The 17,469-nt window shown below is 41.1% G+C and overlaps 1 protein-coding gene across 3 annotated transcripts in view; it reads left to right on the forward strand.

The window, feature by feature from the left end:
- rgs12a (regulator of G protein signaling 12a) overlaps nucleotides 1-17,469 on the forward strand; it is a 38,075-nt gene that overhangs the window by 370 nt on the left and 20,236 nt on the right. For 2 of the 3 annotated variants that reach the window (XM_042400275.1, XM_042400277.1), the window contains exons 1-3: nucleotides 138-319; nucleotides 1,710-3,560; nucleotides 5,564-5,656. In XM_042400275.1, the coding sequence (XP_042256209.1) occupies nucleotides 1,761-3,560; nucleotides 5,564-5,656 (1,893 nt within the window). In that variant the 5' untranslated portion in view covers nucleotides 138-319; nucleotides 1,710-1,760. Of the gene's footprint in view, nucleotides 1-137; nucleotides 320-1,709; nucleotides 3,561-5,563; nucleotides 5,657-17,469 lie in introns of those variants that run through there. The other variant, XM_042400276.1, reaches the window with a different exon arrangement.

Raw genomic sequence — 17,469 nt, forward strand, 5'->3', positions numbered from 1 at the left:
AGTACACTATCAACTGTCAGTATTAGTATCAGCCAATAGCGTCACTCCAATCGTTTGAATATTGAACGTGAGAGGCGTGGTGATTGGCCAGAGGGATACGTCACGTGCTCCAGAGACGTTACGCTGTCATGGTTACAATGAAAGACGCTTTGTGATATCTCGCGGGGCCATACGGACTACTACTACACTGCAGGGAAATATTGTTTGAATAATTAATAGAAAGAAAGAGCTTTAATGGGAAAAATGTAAATGTTTGGACTTTTAGCAGCGTGAATGTAAAACTGTGGGAGTTTTGCAGAAGTTTTCAACGCTGGAAAAGGTAATTTCGAAAGTTAACTTAGTCATTTAACAGCCTCATTGTGGGAAAGTTTCTGATTTACCGTATGTGATAGCGCATTGCTTTACCGGTTTAAAACACTAGTAAAGGAACCACATGGCTTCGTCTGGTGTTTCTGCTGTTTCAAACTATTTAACTTGTGGTTAGAAGAATATTGTAACATTTAAAAACAGTGGCTGACCGAAACCCAAGAGTCTGGTTGTCATTAAAGCGTTGTTGGTGAGTAGGGAGCCAGCTGGCACAGTTTTTGGGGTGTGGGTGGAGGAGGGGTGGGACCAAGACCCGTAATTTACGAGCTGTGTTGGGACATAAAAGCTTTCTGTGTCTTATCTTTGACAGGTAATTGCTAAAATAAGATTGATATCAGTGTTTTACGTTGTTATTTAGTACTTTTCTAAGAATAATATGTACCTCGAGAAACATTCTACTTCTTAATTATGGTAATTTATGTATATTATATTAAAGTAATTATTTTTTTAGTAGGTTTATATTTGTTTTTTTTCATAATTTAAAGAAATGCGTGTGTGTTGTATTTTGATTCATTTTAAAGTACATGTATTGTAAATTTATTTTCTCACCAGAGCAAGAGAAAATGTTAAATCAGTATTAAGATTGTAATTTAATAAAAAGCCTTAATGTCATTTAAAACTAAAGGGTAGTCCAGATGCTTTAAAAGTAGTGATTATATAGTGATTAAAAAACATTTTTTTAACACTAGAGCCTCAACTTTAAACATAACTTAGCGACAGATATGGGACAAAACCAGAATTATTGCCCAAAGCACCACAGCTGTATTAAAATTACAGAGGAAATACTGAAATTATTTTGTGATTTTGTTTTTAACAATTGCTCTCAACATAAAGTATTTAATATTAGTATTCAAGAATTTTAAAAAATCACTTAATATGCTGCATGATGTAGAGTTTAAACATTTAGTCGATTAATTGATTGGTCTAATTAAAATAATTGAAATTAACTTAGAATTTGATCAATTAATTGTTTAAGTTAGTTTTCAATCAAAAATGCCAGAAATTTGCTGACTTAAAAGTGAATGTTCCCAGCTTTAATTTGTTTCAAATTAATATCTTTTAGCATGGACAAAACAAGACATTTGAAGATTAAATAACAATTAGTCGATTCATTGACAAAGTGTTCTGCAGGTAATGGATCATGAAATCAGTCTAGTATAATGCTTCAACTTAGTATTTCACCACCACATATCTCTATTGAAAGCTGATTAGCAACTGAATTATTTGGCAATGCTTTGTGATTATTCCCTCATTCTTATGTACTGCATGATTTAGTACAAACAAACTACTTCCACTTAAAATTTGTGTCTTCCTGTCTTTTGCCCACTTTTGTCTAACTGTAGGATGACAACAACACAATAGTGTTGGCAATCTGCAAGAGTTTCACAACAAACATGAGGATACAGGGACAGCCTGAGGGTGCAAGGAGGCGCCTGGATTTGAATGCAGTCGGTGAGCTCAGGGGTGTTGAGGTCATCCGTGGTCGGGCAGGATATGGCTTTACTATTTCAGGACAGCAGCCATGTTTGTTGAGTGGCATCCTGGAAGGAAGTCCTGCTGACCTGGTGGGACTCAAACAAGGGGATCGCATCATGGCCATCAATGGAACAGACGTGTCCACCGCTTTGCATGAGAATGTGGTGCAGTTGATTGGCAGCTGCAAAGGGCCTTTGCGGTTAGTGGTGCATGCTGAAGGCCGAATCATGGAGAACCCCATCCTTAATGATGAAAAATTTGGGATTGGACAGAAAAAGCGTCTTTTTCAAAAGGCAGGTGTTCTTCGCACCATCTCGCACGATTCAAACAATTCCTCCTTCAACTCAAGTCATGCATTCACCTCCAAACAGAGGCCGGTGTCAGAACCTGACATGTCGCAGTGGTCACAACAATGGAGCGCTTTAGCTGAGCAGCCAAAGGAGGAAAATTCCAGACTGGGGGACACAGACTCTGTTTTTACAGACACAGAAGAAGTGAATTCAGACTGGAGTATTTTAAACATGACCTTGGTAGTGGGCTACCTGAGCTCTACAGAGCTGATTTTAAACACTACAGAATCAGAGGAGGACTGTTTGAAAGCCATTCGTGAGCGAATACGTCAGTTGGGTACAGAGCAGGATACCCATACTCTGGTGATGATGAAGATCATGTTTGACTGCATCAGACTTTGTGATGAAGCAGGAGCTGTTTTGGCAGCCTTCCCTACTGAAAACCTGGTTTTAGGGGCTGTGTGTGCTGAAGACCCACGTTTTTTTTGCCTGGTCACTACAGCACATATAATCAATGGCCGTGTCCCAGAGGATGGTCCTTTAAGGGCCTCCTGCCATGTTTTCTTCATCGACCCAGAGCTGGGAAACCATGAGGACCACATAGGGATTGCTGGGCGCTTTGGCTTCGACTGCACTCCAGATCCAGATGCTTTGGGCTGTCTGGAATTCCCTCAGACTCCGCCAGATGTCCTTCATTTTGTCACAGTCCTATACAGTGACTTGGGAGAAGCCGTAGAGAGGCTTAGAGTCAGACTGGACACGGAGGCTCAGCAACAAGCCAAGGAGAACGGCAGCACTGGCAAGCAAGGCAGTGCCAGCAGTAATGGGGACAGTGGAATTGGCAATGCTTCCCCCCCTGAGGAGAGAGCGGACAGGGATTTCCCTTCTGCAATCCAAAACCACCCTGGGGCCCACCTCCCCAGCTGTCCATGGGATTATCCTCCGGCTGAAGACCTCACCCCAATAAATCTCTCCAAGAATGGCCAAAAATGTAATCCAGAGAACAGTGCCAGCACAAATTCCCTTTCAGAGTCACTACCTGGCCCTGATTCTCTGACTAGCTTTTATGGAGGTCCACCACCCAGGCTCAAGTTCCAGTTTAAGCCCCCACCACCACCTTCTCTTCCTTTGGGTAAAAAAACTAACATCTTGGGAGACCCTCTCAGAGGTAGCCAAAGGTGGTTCTCTAAGCCAAAGTGGCCTAAAACCCTCAATGGGGATCCAGAGCCTCAGGTGACATCCAACAGCAACTGGTCTTCCAGTGTTAGCCTTAGCACCAGCACAAATAACCTGCCTCCCCCCATGAGCCAGATTCCCTCAGACAGGTATCAGTCAGCAGAGATCATGATGCTGCCTCCCAGAGAAGAATGGACCAAAAGATTTCTTGAACAGAGAGAGAAACAGCGGAAGGATGGTAGTACCAAAAATGTGAGTAAAGCACTTCTTTTTTTTTTTACATTTTAAAACTAAAATCTGCAGCACTTGAAAACATTGCATCAATCCTAGTGGGAGATGCTGTCTTTACTCTTGCTTGTGACCCCTTAAAACAAAGTAATGTCTACTTGTGACCCCTTGTTACCAATAAATACTGTATATTTAGTGTGTGTGACTAGTTCAGCCAAAGAGTTTAGATTTTTGTCTTTGTTTTATTATTAGAGGCCTGAAAAGCTTTAATCATTCAATAATTTAGAAGAAAAAAGGCAAATGTTGGAGGAATGTCTGGGAAAAAAAACAATTTTTCTGGTTCAACTTTCTAAAAACAATGAGGTGAACCAGCTTTAGTGAAACAACAGTAGATTAATCGTTTTGATTAATGATAAAAATATTTTACCCATGGCTATTAAACATACATTTACACTCATTTTTCAAGCTATTATAGGATTTTCTGCTTGCTTTTGCTTATATGTATCCTTGCAGGTAATTTCTGAGCCTTGTGTTAATGAGAAATCCTTACACAAAGTGACTTTAAATAGTTCCATTGTAAGTACGGTCGTACTGAGACAAGGGCATCTGTTTCTTTACTTAGTTCATGTTAAGCACACAGCAACACAGGAAGTATTAAATGCTCACAGGGAGTTGAATTTCCAGACACTGAGGGGGCTTTTGAGGCACCTAATATGAAATACAATACCACTATTTCAGAAGTAGATTGGTAGTGAGTGTGAATCGAACTCAGAAAGCACCTGTTTGTAAGTCAGTGATGTCATGGTCATAAACATGTAGATAAAAGGAAGCGGGTCTTCTTTTAAAGTGTTGCTGTCCTCATTGCCCACAAGATGTCCCTGTGTATCCATGTAGTCACAGTAGAAACGAGCCTCCTCTCAGGAAAACAGTGATGCATATACAACATCTCTGATTTTGTTTCTTTCTCTCAGATTCAATAAGTCTGATTTATATGTTGCGATGTAGTTGATAATGTTTTTATAAATCAATTCAAATTCAAGGCATTTTAGATTACGTCCAATGTGTGTTGGACAAAGTTCAGCTACAAAATCTACTGTTCTTTATTGGTGTTTTCAACGTTTATTATTACAGCAAAGTATTTTCCTCTGTTTATAAATCAGAAGTGGATTGTGTCTTTGTCTGCCAGCTTGCATTAGATCAGAGAGAAGACAATCTTGCACAGGAAGCCTGGCAAATTACAGGGTAGAGCCCATGTCATGCAGTGCTAATTATCCGCAGTTCTTCAACTCTCGTTCAAACATTAGACATAACCTCTCCGATCATAAGAACAGGGCTGGTTGAACTGCATTTTCTTTTCTAAAGCGATAGGCAGGAAACCATGGAGGCTCCATGGTATCTCTAATGGTAGTTTTGACGATTAGACTGTGAAATTAATGCCTCTGTTCTGTTGCTGTTGAAACAGCAGTAATTCAGGTTTACTTTGTGTGACCAATCTGCATGTTGTCAGAGAGGACTGTGTGTCATGGCCTCCATTATCTGTAAATACAGCAGCTTTAGCAGGAAAATGTGTCAAATTTAGTAGAAATTCTGAAATTTCCAGAGTATCTTTAGGATCTTTTTCAACTGACACACCTCAAAGTCATTTAGCACTTTGCTTATAGGCCAGAGATATACTTGCTTTTAACTACACTTTTGTGTGCATATGGTGGGCTGCCTCACGTATCCTGAATCCGTTTAGTTAATTGTGCATGTCCTCAGAAAATTATGAACGTTAGGGGCAGTATGAGGATATGACAGGGTCAGGGGGTCAGTAGGTACATCAGCAGTGACATGTACCTGTAGGTTTGAAGACAAGTCTTTTGAAGACAAGACAAGTTAATAGAGGTTGGTGCTAGAGTGGAGCAGCCGGACGGACGATTTCTACTCTACGTATACCATAGTAACACACTGTTGATGTATACAAAGCTATCATGACTGTGTGTTGGTTATTGTGTCTTTTCTAATTCACTTGTCTTGTGTTCTTACAGGGCTCCAGGTTTTGGGGTAAGGGTGTTCTACGTACCTCCAAACGCCGCTCAGTTAAACGCCTCAGCCTGGCACGATCACTGGATGACCTTGAGGTGGGCAACAAGTTCTTTTTTCTATTATTGGTTCTCCTAGAGGTTGAATGTCTGTAACTTTTCTATTCTTGTTGATTTTTGTCCTTGCTGCTATTGTTTTTCTTCAACAAAAGTCATTTCAAAATGAAACAACAATGATAAGCAGTGGCAGTGTTTTATAGGAAGTGCACCACCTTTTTCCAACTGGAAAATCATCACTAGGTTCCTAGAATATGTAGTCTATGTATGTTGTTTTTTTAAGTTGATGGGAATTATAATATTCACAAAGTCTGTCAGTCCTCTGCGCTTCCACCTCTTCTGAGTCTATATGCAGAAAACTTGAACAGCTAAACTAATGTACACATTCAGTCCAACCATCCCCCCTTTTTTTTCATTCTGCTCCACTTTCAGCTCTTTTTTAACCTTTCATTTCCGTTGCCTTGAACTCTGCATTTGCTGCTACACTTGTGGCAAGGGGTGGCTCACAAAGTGGTCTTTGTGCGGGCCAGAGGCATGGTCCTGTTTGTTTGGGCTTGCTAATGAGCACTGCTGCACGACTGAATATCATGCTCACATTCTCTCATATTAATGTTGCTGAGGAAACCCTCTTTCTCATGCACACTGATTCAAATCCCCCCCCTGCCCCACCCCCCCAAAGACACGCACACCCTTCACACACACATCCCATAGTTTCTCTAACCACACACGAAAACAAAGCAAGAAAAGGCATACTGTACTGTGTATCCACGCATTAGTCACAGTCACACACAGACACGCCCGCAGACCACACATTGCTCTCAAAGAGGCACACTACAAGTGTCCTCCTTAGAATTGTCCCAACTCACACTAAGTAGTGCTGTTGTTATAAAGCTCCAGGTCCTTAGCAGTCTGCCCCAGATGTACAGCCGCAGGATTAAAGATGGCTATAAAAGGTTACGACAGCTGCAGTTTCTGCTTGCATAGCATAACATCTATGCCTCCTTTCATTGTTGATTTATTGTAATCACAAACCCACAGTATGCTCACGATCTCTTTGCAAATCCCCCCGTATCCTTTTTGTATGCTCAAGTTGCAAAAAACTACTTTTCGCTGCTTTATTCTGACCATTTCTGGGCATTGTGTCTGGTAGAGTTACAAGCTTTTAAACAAGTAGTTAATCATGCATTTTTCTTTTGTATCTGAGATACAAGTCGCCTGATGGTAAGAGAGCCCCTCACCATGTGTTTTTGTTGGTTTGGTGATGTGTTTCATCCTATTTAGTTGCTATGGCTCCCCAGCAATTGCTAATTAGGTTGCTATCAAGAGTAAAATTAATTGTGATGTTACCGTCATCCCTAAATGATGCAGCTGTTTTCCAAGCGTTGTTGTGTGACATTTATTCCTGATTTCTGTGAAGCTGGAATGTAGAGAACTGAGAAGGTATCAGTTTTCTATTTTACACTTTAAGTATTGTTGAGTTCTCTTTCTTACACCTCGAGTTTGCTTTGTTACACAGTGATTTGTTCACCTGTGATACAAGGACTTCACAGCTCTTCTCTATCAGCAGCTACTGTGAAACCGACAGGAAGACGCAAGCTCAAGCAGGTTTGACGTGATATACTGTGTCAGGGATGTCAAGAAAAACACTGACCTTTACATGCTAGCATCATGGGTAATATGATTTCTCTTCATAGTCAAGCTTTGACATGTTTGCTGTAAAATGAATGGCTGTAGGGATGATTTTAAACAGCTGAAATGAGCTGTGTTTGGTTTGGCAACAATATATTGTGGAAAATGCATTGCAGTCTTCCATATAATGACATTTATTTTTAGATTAATGGATTATCAATGTGATTTTTCTTTGTTAGGCATATGTTGTGTAGGACTGGCTCATCTCACACTAACCACTTTAAAATTCTCATAGTTTATTCTCATTATTTTTGATTGAGTGCATGCAGCAGGTTGGATTTGGTTCTCAGTACATGTGATTTTTTTTGTTTACACAAGATACCTTTTAATGACAAACAAGGAATTAGAATTTAAGAATTTATTATAAGTCATCTGTTGCGAAGGAACACCAGTGTAGAGCTGAAACAATTGGTCAATTAATTGATCAGTGTATCAACAGACAATTAATTGCTAACTATTTTGAGAATCAATGAGTTGTTAAAGTCATTTATGAAGCAAAAATGTTGATCATTCGTTGGTTCCAGCTTCTCAAATGTGACAATTTGCTGCTTTACTGTCTTTTATATGCTTGTAAATCAAATCTCTTTGGATTTAGGAATCCTGTTCAGGCAAATATACAATGTAAAGATATTTCCTTGAACATTTTTTGTGTCAAAACACAGCCATAAATTCTTTATGTATCCATTCATACAGTTCAACATAATCACTGCTGGGATCCACCCACTGCAATCAATACCCAATCAGTTTGTTTTTGCTCACAGCCATATCAGTTGCATGAATGAAGAGTGAAGATTGTTTGAAATTATATTTTGCCATTTGCAAAATTTTCAAATGGTCCAATATTTCGTACCTTTTTATATGATTTTTTAAAAAAATCTTACATACTACCACCTTCAGGAGAGTTTAAAATATTTCCAATAAACTAACACCGAAGAAACCAGCAAACTGTTCTCACGGTGCATTCAGCTCATAGCTACTCAGACTGCATCTAATTGAGAACGATAATTTACCCGTGAAATTTTATATTGCGGCAGACCAATACATTCCAGGTAGTAATACCATAGTGGATGTTTCATGGTCTTTAAAGGTAATTAGATCCTTACCTTGCCCCTGGGCTCTCATTTCAAGGGCTGAGCCCCACCCTGGGTTCATGGTCACAGATCAGTTGGTGCACTTCTAAAAGCACCTCGCCACAATAAACCTCAGCCCATCTAATGGCATTACCAATTATGCCCTCATACATATGCAAGGGTTGGTGGTTTTACTCTAGCAACAGATTTGGAGAAAAACTTCTGTTTTTGTTAAAGTCAGTCCAAATATGAGGTTTAATACTGGAATCTATTAAGAATTTGTACATCAAGTTCAAAACTAGAGCCTGAAAACTTATCAAACCATTGAATTACACTAAGATGTTGACCTTAAATGACTCCTTGCTCATACATATTCAGTGATAGTTGTGTGGTTAAGTGCTAAAGGGGGTTATAGTGTTTGGTTTCAGCAGCACTTTCTAACATTGTTGTGAAGGATGTTTTGAAGGACTGTTCTCACGGTACATTTTGGAAAGAAAAAAAAAAATCTGTGATAAGCTCTCAGTCACTGCATGCATCTGGATTCACAAGGACACCGTGAGACTATTTCGGAAGTCATCATCAGTGCTTAGGGCAGACCCCTGCGGACAACCCCTGTACGTGGCCTCGCTGCATGATGTGGACGAGCCCAGAACAATTTGAAACGCGTGTAGCTGTGTTGCTTTTTCCATGGTCGGCGGTTTGCGTCACAGCGGCTAGCACAGGAATGAGCAAATGCTTGTTATTTTTCTCCACATTACAAAGGCTCTGACACGTAGCTTTTGCAACCCACACACCAAGTCAGAAAGGCACATATATATATATATATATATATATATAATCCTGTGCTTTTGGATGGGTTTCAGTGTGTGCTTTTCTGGCTCAGCAGAGGGGGAAGCCTCTATATGATTTGGTGTTTTTGCAGATATCTCTGAGTTTTCTGTGATGAAGAGTGTTTTGATGCATGTTGAGCTTTTCTTGTCAGATCCCCTTATGTTTTGGCATGTGGAAGAATGTGCCGCTTTGTACCTCCGTATCTTATTTCCATGCAGAGATTTTCAGAGCCCATCTGCAAATGCCCCCACATCCCACCTCACCGCTCCGCCACTATGAGCTTATTTCTTCCTCATCACTGACTCCTTGTTTGCAGCTCCAAACAGATGCTGTGCGCCCGCAACGCTCAGCAGATGACACTGTGTTCAACTTTGCAGAAATGACACCACTCGCAAGGCTGCTGTGACTGTCTTCCCACTGACTCTCTCTTCTGACGTGCTGCTGCTTGTTAACACATCTGTTAATGTGAGCGGTTAGTTAATGCACACTGTTTTATTCAGGTGCCCGCTGGGACATTCGGGGCTCCTCTTCTGCACCATGAGCGTGAAGTTTCCATTTTTCCTTTTAGGTGTGGAGACATTAGCAGCTCTTGTTTGCACGCCTTCGGGTAATAGATCTATCCTGTGGGCGTAGCAGAAAAACCAAGAGAAGGCATGAAGACATAGAGACGGGGAGGGAGGTAAACATAGAGGGAAAGAGGAGGAATTTACAGCAGAGAGAGAGAGAGCGAGAGGGAGGGAGAGAGAGGAACCGGCAACAGAGGAAGAGAGAGGGAGCTTTTGAACTCCCAGTAGCTGTCAGGATTTTCGGCTCTCCTGCACGCTCTCTCCTCCCCCGTTGAGCTCTCTCTCTCTCTCTCTGCACTGAAAACACCGATTCGCGCACGCACCAAGGAGCTCCAGCGGATGGACTCGTTTACACACGCCAGGCGTCTGGAGCAGCGCTGAAGACGAGCCAAACACACGCACCCAGCGCCATACATGGAGCAAACTTTAACTCTCAACTCTGTAAGTCTTGTCTTGAAATCCTGGAGTCTTCATTATTTTTTTATTTTTTTTTGCCTGTCCTCACTTCTACACTGTTTGGTGATGCCATCTTCATCTTTCACACTAGTGGTATCTTCCCTGCCACCGTTACTTTTCCTTCTTTGGGCTCTTTGTAACTCCTGTTGTTGCCTTTGAGCGGCATACAGTGGTTAGCTTGTGTGGTCTGTCAGAGGAATGTTTTGACCAGTGCCAGCTGAACTCTCATGTGCTGTATGACACACACTGCGCTGCTGTATACAGCAAAATGTGGTCTAGCATCTATATCAGGATGCACGCTGACTTTAAATTAGACGTTATACTAAAGGGGGGTTTTGTGAAGTGACCCAGGATTATTCTTGTGAGCTGAACATGGAGGGTCGCTTATGGGCCCTTGAATGAGGTGCGCTCTGTTGCACTCGCCCTGAGAAATTGACCCTTTTTTTGAAATCAATCGGGGGCATCGGGAGAAGTTAGATCTGGTGTGAGGGGAAACCGAGATCAGGGGTTGTTGTGTCAGATAGAATTAAATCCTCAGTGAATGTTCACTTGCGTATTTCTTTGGTAGTCATGTACCAACCGCAGTTGAGTTTGAACTTGAAATGGTTGCCTGTTGTTTTGCCTTGCCCCTGTTGGCTTTGTGCAGGCATGTCCCCGCTCTGATTCACCACTTATCACACAGCAACCTTTGCTAAAATGTCTCTCTTCTTTTACTGCATGATCTTCATTGCTCATACAGTATGTCTTAAAGGAACTAGTATATGCAAGCAGCCAGCTTACATGCACTTACATGTTGAGTTATGATTATTATTAATATTATAACAGTTGCTAAAATTAGATGCCGCACTTCATTATATGAATTCTTCCCTCTTTTTTTTTGATGTGGGTGTTGACTTGAGAAGATGAGCAGGAATAGTGTGTTCCTGGGGATTAGCTGGTAGAGGCAGGAGAACACGACGCACTTTTATCTCGCTGACATCACATGGCCAGCTCTGGGAGTGTGGGTGGACAGTTGCGCTCACAAAATGTGTCCTTAGGCTAGCATTAAAGGATGCAAAGACTAAGCAGCCTGACATTTTCTAAATGTCTCCACTATGATTCTTTTTCTTCTTTCCTCCTCCTTCAAGAGGTTTTATTGCAATTATATAGGCTGCTCTCTCCAAACCCACCAACTGGAAAAACAGTACATTAACAGAACAAAACTTGAGTAGAAGTTATTTAACTGTCCAGCTGCTCCGGGTATGAATATGCAACAGCCAATAACCAGATGACCAGATGTGGCTGTGGTTGCTGAGTTTGCTGTTTGACCAAACTGTAACCACGGAAAATACCCGCTGCCTCGCCATCTCTGGACGGACACGCACTGCTGCTCCACTTTTGGCAGTTGTCACACCAACACTATGACATCATCCATCGACGTTAAGGATTATGATATATTTTTTTAGGTTAACCACATAGCTCTCCATTATGCCTTATTGATTGGCTGTAGGAAATGCCATCTGAACCAGGATGTCTATGGATGTGATACACCACTTCTGGAAATGATTCATTCTCCACACACTGTTTACCTTCCTCAATCGGACTATTATTAAGTTTCTCTGCTTCACTGAAAGGGAATCTACTGCCAAGGGTGTGGAGGTTACTCAACAAGGAACGGCTTTAGAACTGCCAAAGACTTTTATCACCTCCCTGGTAACAGTTTAGACATGTCTTGGATACAGTGTGCCGCTCATCGTGTTCAACTCTTTACCTCAGACCTGTAGCTCAGGTGACGATGGGGCGCGTTTGATTCATGTCTTGGACATTGTGCAAGACAGTCTGTCTTGTTTCAACTGGAGAGGATTGCAGGGAGTTTCAGAAAGTGAACGTAGTTGGTATCTTTTTGGCCTTGTGTTGATACAAGATGCTGCGGAACTAGGCCAAGGTCTTGTCTTCTTGCACTGTGGAAGTCATAAACATTCATTGTTGGGGCGGCCAAGTTACTTTCACTGTGATATTGTGAGGGATTGGCTCGGCGCCCTACTGTGGCAGCCGAAAAACCAACTTTCCCTCATGAAATATTTCTATAACATCTTTATAACATGGTCAACAATGAAGAAATACAAAATATCTATTTATATAACTTAATTATTGCATCACATGTAAGTTGAGTAAAATGCTGCGCATTGTTCATGTTGTGACCTGCAGCATGTGTCGTGGTATTTCTAAAGGCAGTACATATTAAGACTGCCCTGAAATGCAAATTAGTAGTAGGAGTAGTGCTAGATGACTGCCATGTTGTAGAACGCATATGCTTAAGCAAAAGGGTACTGAAAAAAGTGACAAAAAAGTGTTTTTAAGGAAGGCTACAGATATATTGTGTTTTGTGTGTACAGAGTATCACACTCTGCTTCTAAGTCTCAAATGTACCTCGAGTAATAACTGCATTTTTTGCCGCTGTGAGCATTACCATGAACTTGTCACCATGCCAAACACCCATAAAGACTGAATGCCATCCTATATCCCTTAGCCTAAAGGGTTAAATTTAAGCCAAAAGTTGTATCTTTCCCATCTTTCACAGTTTCACTCAACCAGCTCAGGTTCCCTGCGTGACCACAAGGATTAGTCAGGAGGATTTACAGGAAGTAAACAATTATGGCAGTACCTCATCAGAGGCAAGGTATAGCTTTGTACACATCCAGGAGGCAGATATTCATTCATATCATAGTCTTATCATGCAACAAACAGGCACCCAGACTTCTCATAACACTGTGCACTGCGTTTTCCTGTAAGTTAGTTTGGTGGAAAATCGGGGGGGGAGAGTCACTGAGCTAATTATAAGTGTCAGGTTTCAGGTTGGAAAGTCCATTTTGGGTGTTTTTATGGAAGAGAAAGAGCAGTATGAGGGTGTGGTGGCATCTTATGTGGTTTACCCACCTCGAGCCCTCCAGGCTCATGTGAGTACAGACTCTACGATAATAAATTGAGAAGGGAGGGGTCATGGTCCCCGGTTCTAGTTTCTCTCTCTGAAGTTATCTTATCTTTGTGAGGTTCAGCTTGGCCTGTAAATCTATAAATTTACAATTACTCATTTTTTATATATAGCATTTCTTCCAACCAGCCCACCTGCGGTACGCCAAGATTCATGTTTATTAACCTCGGGTTCAAGCAGAGTTAAAGTCACATTACTATAAAAAGTTGGGAAAGACTGATATTGGTTTCCTGACCCTGCAAGAAGTAGAATAGCAGAAGGGAAAAAGGTAAACATCTCTATTCAGAGGAATGCTAACACTCTCAGCTTTTTTTTTTTTTTTATCAGCAACAAGTGGCTCACTCGCACACCAGCAACACTGCACAAATCATAGTAATGACACTTTAATCCAGACAGGAGAAGAGCCGTACCCATCTGCTGCGGCAAACTGGTTAGAGTTGGGGAACAGGCAGTAGATTACTGCTGATCAGGGGAGGATTAAGAGATGGAACGCATTTTGACGATGGCCTCTGTTTGCATGCAAATGGCTCATGTCTTTAAAGACGTGGAGAACAACTCATTTGTTAGCCGAGGGGATTACACTTGAAAGCCACCTCAACGGATGTCTCGACTCTTTACTTGGCTCGAGACATACATCCTCCCAGCATTGTTGTAATGTTTGATGTAAGGTCCTTATTTGTTTGTTTAAAAGAAAACTCATTTTAATTGATTAATTAGTTTAGATCAAACTCCTCAGAGATTAACATGATTAAATCACAACTTCCCATTCACCTCCTGGCATTTAGTCTCATCTGTATACACAGATAACATGTTTTACATCTGAATTTGTAAACAACAGAAAATATCTGTTATCTATTCTGTGTTATTTAATGTAAATGTCCTTGTTTCTTTTCTGTGTAAATCTTTTCCTTTAACATAGAATAGATCTGTCAGTAAGGGTGAAATAATGACCCTGGTCAGCAGATTCAAAGAATATTTTTTCAGGTGTTTGTTGATAAAAATCAAAAAGTTACATATATATTTTTGTAAAAAAAAAAAAAAAAATTGCAGTAACTATAATGCTACATTCACACCTGTAAAGTCAGACACTTGGGACTGCCAACTCAGTTGCAAAACACTTGTATTTAGTCTAAAATTCAAATTCAGAATGATTTGCGCTGTGTTGATGAAGGTTTTCATCAAAATCGCAAGCCTTCTGGTTTAATATCTCTAAACTAAAAATAAAAATCAACTTCTTCAAGCTTTGGGTTGACTCATATCATTGTGAAAATATTAACTTGATATAACATTTGAGACTCAATTAGATCATAAGGGAGGTGAGATTATATCACTGGCATAAGTTCTGAGGCTCTTGCGATTAAAAATAGGATTTCTCAACAGAGCATGATAGCAAGACACATATTAACACAGTAATATGTTTATTGTGTGCAGATTATGAAAATATGCTCTTGTTTGAAGGGACTGAATATGGAGTTGGACATAATGCAGATAGCAAATCTAAGGGGACGGTAATTGTGTTCATATTGTTTACCATTCCTGGTCCCCTAGCATCACATAAGCAAGCTGACCTCATCAGTTCCTTGCTAATGTGATAGAGTGTCTGGTGGATTTGCTATGATAAACAAGATTTCTCACAGTAAAAACATTAGGTCCCACTCCGTAGCCTCCAAAATTCAAACACAACGTTGTCTGTCTACACTATCATCACTTAGATATTGTCAGAGGAGTTTTCATAATTCTCCAAAGAAGTCTCTTTCTCTGCTTCTCACTCCTTGCTTGGTTGGGAAAGAAATGTCTCTTCCATCTTATCAGTCACCGCACCCTCGCCTCCCTCCCTCAAAAGGAAGTTGCCTCCATGCATGGCTCTTTCTTGATGTTATTTTCAGGGAACAGTCTGCCGCAGATAGCAGACCGAGATTATTTTTCCGTCTTCGGTCAAGATTGCCTGGTGGAGAACTTGACGTGCAGTTAGATGTCTTGTGACATGCAGCGCTCATTGTCGCAGTGAAGCCTGACTAGAAAAGTTTCACAAATTGATTAAATCAAGCAGCGGCTCAGAGCTCACGTGAAAACTGTTTATTTCAAACTGTCCTCAGTCAGCAACATAAAGGATAGAAATAGAGAAAGTGCTTTTCCTGGAGGCATTTTTGGTTGGAGATGTTCCAACATGTTTTGCTCTTATAGATGTGCTCACCTGGCTGCAGTGAACTATCTGCCTCGGGCGGGGTGGGGGGGGGGGGTCAAAGGCCAAAAGAAGACCTGAAGGGCTTAAATACACCATTTTGTGTCCTGACCACGATTGTAGCTGACTCAACTCAGTGCCCTGAATAACTTCTAATTACTGCATGTCTGCATCACTGCAAATGTACATGAAATCGTAAACAATCTGTCTTCCTGTGCCCCGATAAAGTATACACTATGTAATAATCTGCATAGTGTGGGGGGGTTTTGGCAGTTAGCGTACAAGAAATTCAGTGACCTTAATAAAACTGCAACTTTGGAAAGATTATGCTACTTTTAAATTTGGAAACATCACAAAGAGAAAGCAAGAGGTTCCTCCAGAGATTTAAGACTTTATTTTATATTTTTGAGATTTTCCTGGAGCCGTCTCAAGACTGTACCACTTTTTTTTTTTACATTTTTTTCAGCTGAAGAGTAGCTCATTCATTTATTTTGTGGTTTTCGTTATCAATTAAATTGAGATTGCACAGATCATATAGTTACTTTTTCCTTTGTGAATGCGCTATGTACTCAAAACCCCAGTCTGAAGTAGTCTCCTTCTTTAGGCCTCAGTGCGCTTCAAAAGAAGTGCTTGTGGGATAGTCTAACAGCATCTGAAATCTCCGGTTTTGACAGTGGAAACAGTGGGAGCTGCGTCCCAAAATTTTTGGTATTTTCCGAAACAGACAACCCGACAATAATGCCTACTGTACTTTACGCAGCGATTGGCTGGGTGTGCAGAGACGGGGAAAGTAGGCAGGAAGTTTTCTCTCTCAAGGTCCTTTTTTTTTTTTTTTTTGCATTTTGCATTTTGCATTTTACACGACAACTTCCATCATTTTTTTATGTGTACAAGCGAACGCAACACATGAATGCCTTTGGGGAGGAGAGACTGTGAAAGCGTGCGTCGAACAACCTAGTTTCCTTGAAGCATACTGAGACTTTTTTCTATCACTGTTTCCCCATGTGCCCTCTTTCATGTGTTCATGTGTACATATATGAACACACGTCAACCTCCCGTAGGAGTTGGAGCTGTCATCTGTGACTTGCCTGTCAGGGAGACCAGATTGCCCCCTCCGAACCATTAACACAGCCATGCACATATGACAAACATCCAATTTCCAAAGTGATAGACCATGTAGAAATCTAATTAAACGGGGGAAATCTACCATGAAAACCAAGCTGTTAATAAACACTGTATCTGATCCATTATTTACGGCAAAATTAAGACCAAATAATACTAGCTCTTTTGTCACGAGAAAACCTTAGAATGAGCCACCCGTGCTTTGAGAATAATAGTCGGTCCAGAAACAGTCGGCATGCTGATTGTAGAGATTTGCCAGAAATGTGGAGGCACAGCGCTGCAGCAGAGACGAGGAGTGATGCCAGAATAAAAACCTATTTTCTTTTTCTGGTACATGAGCTAAATTGCTAGCAGAAAACACCAACTGACACGATTACCGTCGGGGGCGTACGAATGGCGCTCTGTGACAGCAGATAATGAAGCTCGGAGTTCAAATTGTGGGCTAGAAAACTTTTATTTTGATTAAAACAAAATTCATATGGTTTCAATTTATCCTGACTGGGTATTTTCTTTCTATTTTCTCTTTCAAGTAAAGGGAGAGTACCCCGGCTGGAAACAAAAGGGGGGGAAAGGCCGATGTGGTTTTGACATAGTGAGTGTGTGTGTTTTTGTGAGGGGAATGAAGGGGGGCTTAATTCATCTGATTCCTTCATGCCACTGTGGCAGAGGCTGTATGTATTGTCAGGCGGGTTGCCATAGCAACAGCTGCAGAGTAAGGAAATCTTTCTTTCCTCCTTTACACCCCCCTCTTCTCCCTCCTTCTTTCTGTCCAGTACCATGTCACATTTCTGCCTCTTTCTCCCTCCCTCTCTTTCCCTCGGTCTGACTTGTACAGACATGGTTTGCAGAGTTTTGGGTGGGGAATGTTCAGGTATGCGTTCACACACACACACACACACACACACACATATTCTGTCTGTGTGCTGCTGGTGTAGCAGACTAGGGAACAATGAGTCTCAAAAAGAGAC

The sequence above is a fragment of the Thunnus maccoyii genome, chromosome 22 (genome assembly GCF_910596095.1).
Source record: "Thunnus maccoyii chromosome 22, fThuMac1.1, whole genome shotgun sequence".
Taxonomy (NCBI): domain Eukaryota; kingdom Metazoa; phylum Chordata; class Actinopteri; order Scombriformes; family Scombridae; genus Thunnus; species Thunnus maccoyii.